The sequence below is a fragment of the Limulus polyphemus genome, unplaced genomic scaffold (assembly GCF_000517525.1).
Source record: "Limulus polyphemus unplaced genomic scaffold, Limulus_polyphemus-2.1.2 Scaffold2480, whole genome shotgun sequence".
NCBI lineage: Eukaryota > Metazoa > Arthropoda > Merostomata > Xiphosura > Limulidae > Limulus > Limulus polyphemus.
In genome coordinates, this window is record NW_013668090.1 from 50,536 (window position 1) to 60,268 (window position 9,733).

The 9,733-nt window shown below is 35.0% G+C and overlaps 1 protein-coding gene across 1 annotated transcript in view; it reads left to right on the plus strand.

Annotated features, from left to right (window-relative positions):
• Positions 1 to 4,726, plus strand: part of LOC106467077 — a 15,212-nt gene extending 10,486 nt beyond the window's left edge. Inside the window, exons 2-4 of the mRNA XM_022395190.1 lie at positions 1,051 to 1,098; positions 3,405 to 3,548; positions 4,410 to 4,726. Of these exons, the coding sequence (XP_022250898.1) occupies positions 1,051 to 1,098; positions 3,405 to 3,548; positions 4,410 to 4,502 (285 nt within the window). The 3' untranslated portion in view covers positions 4,503 to 4,726. The remainder of the gene's footprint in view (positions 1 to 1,050; positions 1,099 to 3,404; positions 3,549 to 4,409) is intronic.
• Positions 4,727 to 9,733: the final 5,007 nt, after the last annotated feature.

Genomic DNA, 9,733 nt, shown 5'->3' on the forward strand with positions numbered 1-9,733 from the left:
CAATTTTGTCATTAAATACTACACCAAATACAAAATAAATAGCACCATTAAATTTCTTCTAAAAAACTGGTTATTATGAAGTTAATTTAAAATTTGTAAGTTCAACCATTTGGTTTCCTATAGCTAACAAAATAAACAAATAAACAAACTTCCTCTTTTATATATATATATATATATACGTCTTCTCCTCCCATTATTTCATTCCTTCCTTCATTTATTAATTCATTCCCACATCCATGCTGGCATAATACAAGTTGTTCTCTTTCTCTCATTACATATTCTTATCGTGATATTTTAGAGCTTCTCTAATTGACAAACGCATGCATGATGTGACAAATGGGAATAATTCTACAGAGGAAGTTGGCCAGCCATGTAAAACATCGTTGTGGTTCATCTAACTAAGAGATATTGCTTGCAATTGTACATATGTGGTAATTTAAATATATAGGCAAATTCATGTAACTTTAAAATATGCTACTAATCTGAAAGCCTTGAAGAAGTAGCTGCCATTATCTGTTGTAGTCTTGACAATTTTGTTCTGGATACAGTATTTAACATGTGCTGTTTCTAGTGCCTTTTCAATTAGATTGTAGGTATGACATCTTTTTTATACAATGGCAGGCAATAACTGCATGCTTACTTTCCAGTGTGTCATTGTTTATCCAGTGCACAGTGACTCCTAAATAGGCTCTGAAATAAAATAATAATTCCTTATTTTCCAGATATGCTTTTAATAACAAAACAGGTTAACTACAATATTCAAAAATTAACTATAGTAGATATGATGACAATCGAATTAAATATCAATGTTCCTATGTCAGGTGCAAAACCAAACATTGTAAAATTTAGAAAATGTGAGAATATTAGAAACTAAAAAATTAGAGATTATTTATTATTTAATTACCTGTTTCTGTCTTGACTGTCACTAGTTGGGACTTGAGATGGCTAATTTATTTCCTCATAGGCATTGTTCATTTGTTTCATTAAAGTTCTTCAAGAAATTACTGTTCTTGTTGGCTGTAGTGATGTGATGTGATTAAATTTCTAAAGGAAGTGGACTCAACAACTCTAAATGACAAAAACTCTGAAACCACGAAGTTAAGTATTATCCCATTCACCTTTTTTTTTTAGACACTCTAAAACGCGGCATGAACATTAGAAGCTATTGAATAAATAGAGTTGTTTAAACATTTGTTTAACAACAAGTAAATGCTTGGAATGGTCTATTCTTTCATTGGGAGTGTGTGTTTGTGAGCCAGACTAGTTTTGGAGAATTCCACTCCTCATCACTGACCCTGGACACTACCAACAATGAAATAGCAGACCAAACCAAGCCTTTATAGTAGTGAGGTATCAAAAATCGAACTGTTGTATGGAAGTGTTTTACACTCACAAAAAAGAAACCTATCATTTGAAGAACTTGTAGCATTTTGCCACATTTGCGAATACACAAGTTCGATTAGAAGCTATTGTTTTTTCTTGATGATCAACTGTAAGCTTTTTAGATGTGTTGTCATTTTCTTCCACTGTCTGTTTGTTTCGTGCTGCACCCTGTTTCACTGAAAACTCAAATACCTTAGCAACGGAGAAATGTTTTATGGACATGTTTTTTAAGTTGTTTGCAGATTTACTGTTCACACTAAATGTTTTCTTTAAAGGCAAATAAAGCAAGCACATGTATGATAAGTATTCTCCACTACTTCTTACAGTAAACTTAAATATTTGTTTAGATACGGCCACGGATCCCATGGAGTTTCACTTGAACTGCTGCCACTTTCGTTTGACATAGTGCTACACATAACCTCCTACTTTGATAGCTTATTGACAACTGACAGAAAATACACACCAAAGGCATCCTTGGTTAGTGTAATGGCCTTCAGTACAACTCTACAAATTCACAAAACTAAAACATGCTTCATCAGGATAAAACATGTTTCAACAGGAGTACATATGCAATACTTCATTCCTCTGCTGCTATTTAAAAAGTATATTATTTATTATATTTATGGTTATTTTTATTAGTTTATTAATTACTATTATTGTTTTAATCACTGATTGTTATGAGTTATTTTGTATTTATAAGTATATTAGTAGGCTATAATATTGCTGAATTTAAAAAATAACAAGTGATGAATAACTTACTGTTGTCACTGAAAATTTAATGATGTTACAGAAAAATGTTAATAAATTTGAAAAACAGTTTCGTTACCTTGGATCTTACTAAAAAAAGTAATGTTGTTAGTAATATCGCTAGTAAGAACAACATACTGCCCATCAGCGTCCATTATGTATTTAAAGCATTGAACTAAACAGAACACACCCCACAACATCATCAGACAAACTATTCCACAAGTTTATAAATTTAATTGAAAATAAGTATTGTTAAAGAACAAGTCTACTACATCTAGGTTTTCAAAGTATTAACCCATTACTCTTAATAATCACGTTGATATTTCCAACTTTTTATTTCCATTACTCTCACAAACACACACAGGAAGATTATTGACACCCATAATAATTGTAAACATCCAAGTCAACTTACCTCTTAACTCAACAATTCAAAGTCTGTCATTTAAGGCTTTTCTCATAGCTTAACATTCTGATGTATCACTTGAATAGCTTGTGTTTAAACACTTTGTTGACATGTTTACATCCTATTTCTACTAAAATTGCAGATAGTGTTCCAGACTAAGCCTTACCAAGTGTATAGCTAAATGCTCTAGAGAAATCACATAAAGGAAATGGCTACGCACTAACCAGTCTTGTCACTGAGTTCCTGTGTTACAAATATTTGTTTTCATGAAATATAATTTGACTGATTTATATACATATAAAAAACAACAACTTTTATTTACTTGATATATTGTGTTGTTTTTTCCCCTATACTGAATACAGCACAAAGTAGGTCTATTTCGATGCTAGAAGAAATGTGTAGATTTGTTACTTGTGATTAAGTTTTAGGTGATACTGCTGGACAATAAGAATATTATCTCAAATAAACTACAGGAAGTTAACTGTAGCAGTTGAAAGTATAATTTTTTTACTGTTGATGGTAAATTAAGCCTTTCAGATTGGTAATTTCTTATTAATTGTATTTATGAAGTATAACTGTTTATATCATTAGGAGTTTTAAATCAAGAAATTTTAAATTATTAGTTGTTGTTTTTCTCTCTCTCTTTCATGTATTGCAGTATTAAAGAAGTTAATCTTCTAAAAGTCAGAACCTAGCTGTCACACATCTAGTGGGATAAGGGGTTAAATGACCTAAATTTAGGTATAGTAATTCTTTATGGTTTTTTATATTATTATTTTGTTTTATCAATGCATATACTGCTATTAACATGTAGATCAACAATTTATGCATAATGATGATTAGCACTTAAATTGGATGTATGTTTAAACAGAAACTTCCTGAAAATTTTGACTTGCTAGGGGAGCACAGACCATGGTGTAAGTGGTTGATTATTCATGAAGTATCAGGTCTAGCTGGATGGAGGATTTTTATTGAAAGCTTACTTCGTAACCTGACTGAGATGTCACCCTCTTCGGTATGTTTCTTCTTGTTAACCAAATAAAATGTTGCAAATTTCCAAAAACATCTTTTATAATACCATTAAGAGATAAAGTTTAAGCAGAGAAGATTGTTCTTAATTGGAGATTTTTGTGGATTGTATCTGTATTACAAGTTTTGGACAACATTTCAAGAAAAAGTCCTTGTATTAGCCAATCAAGCTTCAAAAGATCTGTGCCAACAGCTTAAAATGACATGCAAAACTTCTAAAGCAAATGTAGTCTACAGAATTCTTCATTGAAGAACTTGGCTGTTATTAACCAAAACTATAATTATTTTGTGAGAAGAACCATTTCAAAAGCTGGGATAATAAAGAATAAATTGTCATGTCTAAATGAAACCTTTTTCTGGTTTATTTTGTGCAATGTTTTGAGTAGGCATTTTTCTGAGCATAATTCTTTTGTAACATGGTTTTTACTGCCTGACAAAGGGCATCTGCTTGAAATGTCACACAAGATAAAGTAGAAAAAGTTTTCATTTAGATGGGTTTGTTTATTCTTTATTATTATTTACCCAAGTATTTTTTCTCATCTTGTGGAACAACACTCATTCAAAAATTATATCTTATTTAGCTTGATTGGTTAATACAATATATTTTTCTTGTACATTATTTATAAGAAAATACATTTGATTTAAAAAATATAGTATATAAACTTGTTGATAGCCTAGTAATGTATAATATTGCAAGATCTTTTTTTTTCTGGGGGGTTCTTGATATCAAAGTGTTTAGTTATCAGATCTTTCTATTCAGCGTGTAAATCAACATTTTATCACACCAAAAAAGTCAAAATACAGCATCTGTTCGTCTACTAACTTTTTTTGTTTTTCCATTTGCTAGAGCCTTGATAGAAACAGAGTTAAAATAGCTGTGAACCTTTTATCTACATGGACATACCCTGTTCTCAGGACAGAGCAGTTGAATTCATCTTGACCAATTGTAATATTTATAAGAAGAGCTTGTGTAAATCTTGAAATTTTGCAGTAAATAGCTTTGTCTGTATGTGTCGTTCATGTGTGATTTTTAAATGAGGTCATTGTCAAGCTTAAAATAAATATTACACAACATGCATTTATTCAAAAAAGAAATTGTGTGTACCATGAATGCATTTATAACAATGTCTGCACAATATATAATAAAAAAGTATTTCAGGTCAATGATATGGTGGTCTTACTAATTTAGAAACCTAATTTTTCTTGACCATGAAAAACAAATCTATCTCCAAAATATGACTTGTGTACTGTTTTCAAGGGTCTAACATTGTCATTGCAAAGTTAAAAAAATATTACTTAAATTTTGCACTAAAATAAAACATGATCATTTTAGAATGGTTCTGTTGACCATAAATATGTTCTGTCAAACATAAATATTATTTTTAAATTTAATAGGTAGGAGATGAAAGGAAGTATAAAATATAAATTACCCTTGCAACAGTCACGCATGAAGCTGGAGCTTATGCAGTTACTTATTTTAAAAAATCATTTCACTTGAAATTGAAAAGATTAGTGGTAAAAGTAACACTTTCAGCTTATCTAGTGATCTTTGATGGTTCAATTGATATACGTGTAAGTAATAGGTAAGTAAATCAAAATTGGTGAGTTATCCAACTTTAAAACAAAATACAAAAAATGTATCGGAAGGAACATTCTGAACAACAAAAATAATGTTCTGCTGTTACTGACAGATCTTTGAATATGGAAAATAGACAGAATGGTGTTGTTATCAGTATGCATTGGGACCATCTATAGCTGTGGAGTAAAAAAAAATATTGGATTCAGGGGTTTTTCTAACTTTTGAAAATTCAAAAGAAACGAGGAGCAAATTAGCTAAGTGTGAGGCTAAAGTCCAAAACCTGTTGTTTGTCTATAGCAAAATATTATCACCATTAGCAGTGAAAAGACATAATTGTCAGATTTGTTGTACTTAATATGAACATTTTTAATAATGAATCTCTGAGCCGACCAGACTATATATACCATCTCCAAGAAGTACATATCTGATATTTCCTCAACTCTTTTGCAAATTTTGATATGATCACTCGCTTCCATGCACAGATAACTATTTACTTCTTGAAGTAGCACCTATCTGCCTGAGAAACTTACATGCCACCAGCCTTGTGCAAAATTGCCATCTAAAGTTCACATGAAATTGCACTATTGCATGATGACATATCATGCAGTTAAACCATCCATGTGCAAGTCCTTCCTCTACATTCATGCACGAAAATCCTCATTCTTTTCCTCGTCACAGCTGTGTCAAGACATAATCTAAGGTTAATTTTTTATGTCACATATACGTAGTTTTTAAGGTTTAGTTCTAGTTCTTACTCCGTAACATGTCCACGTATAAGATAATTTTTTGATCTAGTTCATTAGTCATTGGAAATAATGTTTAGACATAGTTAATGTGTTTATATTGAAGATAATCTTCCAAAAAGATACCTTGCCTCGAATTCTGACGTTCTCGAATTTCGTGAAAATTTCCGCGATACATACTGTATTTTCCGCGAAGTTTTTACAGTTCTTTGTTAACTGTAGTTTATTATTAAGGTGACTTACTTTGTATTTTTGTTTTTTCTTTCTCTTTTTGTATGATTTTTTTCAAACCTTTTCCTTAGATTCCTGACTCTTTCACTATCGAATATGAATTTCGTGTCACGATTTCTACTACTATAACTACTACTTCGAATGTCGTGACACAGGCTTCACCTACGGAGATTTCAGCTGTAGCTTGTCGAGAGATTAAAATTTACATGGGTCATCCCTCTTCTCCCAACCCTTCCCAGAGGCTTCTGCTTCCAGTAAAACCTGTTCATAACGACGAAAATTTTGACAGCCTGTTTCCTTCACCACCACCACCCCCCCTTTGCCATGTAACCCCATGCCTTTCCTGAGGAATCAGCCATTTTGGATATGATTTCTCGGGTAGGTAACCTTTTATCTGTATCCCCAGTTTCATATGATTGTACCTGTTCCCTTTTACACACTGCTCTATTGTCCAAATGACTTCTGTTTCCTCCTCCTCCAGATTACAGGGGTCTATGCTGATATTTCCTCTCTCAATTGAGGGCATAGTCCAGCATGCCCTGACCCTCATGGGCTTCAGATAATTATGCCTTGGTTTACCATCAGACTGATTTTCCTTTTGTGGATTCTCAGCAGCTCGAGTCTCTTCTGCCTGTGTGGGGGTCTGACCCTGAGAGTTCTATGAGTTTATTGCAGGCATAATTTTTCCACCTTAGTCATACCCTTATTTCTCTCCTTTGGTACTTTTCATCCACCCACCTCCTTTCTGCAGCTATCCACCATTCCCCTGATAGTTTTTTGGAGGATACCTGTACCCTAATTTCCTCTATGTTGGCATGATTGTCCTCTGCCCTATCCCTTCACTCATGGCTTCTTTGCTGCTGGGATCTCCTGAGTAGAGACACCCTCTTTTCTCATGTGCACTTTCTTTTCACTTAGTAATGCAACCCACAGATGGTCCTTTTTATTTTTAGAGATATCTCCGAACCTTTGGAGTTACGCGTGGATTCTGTAAAACAGTACTCAACCTTTTCTTTTTTGGTTGCTTGTTTGTCTCAACCCACTCATATTCCAACTTCCATTTCAGTTTTTCATCCTTTGCCCTCCCAACCCTTGCCTGTTCTTTCTTCCAGAGGTCCTCCAGTGAGGTGTTTTGCTCACTGTTGTACCCATTGCCACCAACAGTTCCAGTGACTATCCTATGAGTACTGGTCCAGTGGGGGCTCATTTGTCCAGTTTTATCCACCTGTGGCTGGAATTCACTTCCAATCCGTGGGTGGTCCAGGAACCCCCAGATGAACTTTATCTCCAGTTCCTCTCCCCCCTTCCCATGTTCTTCCCAACTCCTTAGGATCCCACTACTTTCGAAGGCAGTTCAGTCTCTACCCTCACAGAATGCTATAGAGCCTGTTAGTCTTTCTTCTCTGTGATTTTATTTCAGGTTTCTTGCCATCTCCAAGAAAACTGGGAACTGGCATCCTGTGATCGATCTGTTGTTCCTCATTTATTTAGATTTTTACCATGGAGTCTTTTTATCACTCTTAGATGGGCGTTTTTTTTCAGGTTTGTGGATGTTTGAGACATTAAAATCATATTCCCATCTCCCCACAGTCTTTGGTTTGTCCACAAAAGGGTTGTTTATTAGCTTTGCTCGTTACCCTTTGGGCTTGCCTCAACTCCTTATGTTTTTTGGCAGGGGGTCTGTGTTTCCATCACTACATGGATGACTGGCTTTTGTTAGTTCCTTCCAAATCAGTGGCTACTAACCACACTCGCCTGCTTTTAACTGAAGCAGCTATTGTGGGTTGGATTATCAAGGTGGAAAAGTCTTTCCTTGTACCTACTCAATATCTTGTCTATTTTGGGTGTTTTTCAATATCTACCTCAGTTGGTTCCAACCTTCTCCACGGCATCTACATTCAATGGAGCTTTCAGTTTTCCATTACCTATCCTTCACTTTCCGCATGCAAGGTGCTGTTGATATTTTGGGGACTTGGGCTTCCAGGGAAGCCCCTATTCCCTTGGGTTGTGCACACATGCATTCTCTTCAGTGGACATTGCATGACCAGTGGAATTGTTGTTGTAATCCCTTGGACTCCTCCATTACACTCCATCCTGGATGATCTCTGTTGATGGTTGGACAGAGACAACACAACAATGTGGGTACTTCTTCCTCCTCCTCATCCAGATTTGAATCTTTTAACCATTGCTTCTCTCCAGGGTTGGGGGAGTGGGTCAACCATCAGGGGCCTTCTAGATGGGGGTCTCCTGTGGGTTTGTGCACAGTATTGATGTAGCACAGGGTATACTCTGCTATTCCAAGGTGGATGATGTTGCACAATGTAGCATGACAAGGATGGGTTGGGAAATCTCAATGAAGTTACTTTGGGCAGAGGCTGTACCCACTAATCTCGATGTATACCCATAGCCAATAACACATGCTGTTGATATTAGGTATTCCACAAGACTGCTTGTAGGTTTTCCTGGTGGTGTTTTGCTTCATAACTATGCCTATTCCGGACTGTACTGGCTCATTGACTGTCGTGAGGAAAGCAGAAGGGGATGGCTGGCCATCCCTTTGATTGAATGAATTGGGGGCCATCTGCTTTTAAAAATAGAGACTTTGTGGTCACCCATTGCACTGTATCTGGTTTTGGCATTCCTTTGGACTCCCCAACACATTCCCTCCTTTTAGTGGAGAAAGGGAGTCCTTAACTTTCCTAGCTGCTAGGGTAGTAGACCATAGATCCTCCATCTGAATCCCACACTATATCATGAGTAGATCCACCACAATGTAGTTCACTCGTCTGGTTGGGATCCCTTATCCTACCATCATCTGGAGGCTAGATCCCAGAAAGTGGTTATGGATTAGAGCTGGACCAACCACCACGAGTCCTCATTTATGTGTTGGTAGGGATTCTTCATCCTCCCATGGTCTTGCTTTTAAGCACACTGCCATGTTGACACATCGCTTCCTACCAGCAATCGGATGTCGGTATCCCGAGTGGCTGGTGTTGGTTGTGGATTTGCATATCTATCGGAAATACATTTTCAACTAAGGAAAATCTTAACTTCTATGGAATATGCATTATCATATGAGAAATTCAGTGGTGTTCGTCAACTCAAAAACAGAAAACTGGGGGAGAAATAATGGGTTGTTAAACTCGCATGCCAAAAATAAATACAAGAAAGTTCAAAACTCTTAACTGTAGAACAGTTTACGGTTAATTTCCCAAAATATATACAACCTAATGAATACTACTTTGCAATAACTTTATCAACGTTCGATAAAAACAACTTTGGTCTAAAATTACATCGTATGTTACATTAAGATGGTATTTAAATATTAAACTTTTAAATAGTCATGTAATATGTAGACACCATTTAATTAACTACATAAATCTAATATATTCTTAATTAAGATAACACGTTAACTATAGTGTTAACCAATGTAAATACCTGTTACGCCTCCAGTCGTTACTTAATTTTCCGTAAATTCGTTCCGACGAAACTTTAGCGACACAAGTCTTTACTTAATAAAACTGGTTTATTCTTTCCGAATACAACATTACGATACACTTAATTTCAACAGTCGCGCTATAACAACGAAAGTTAACTTCAACAATACTCTCTGACTGT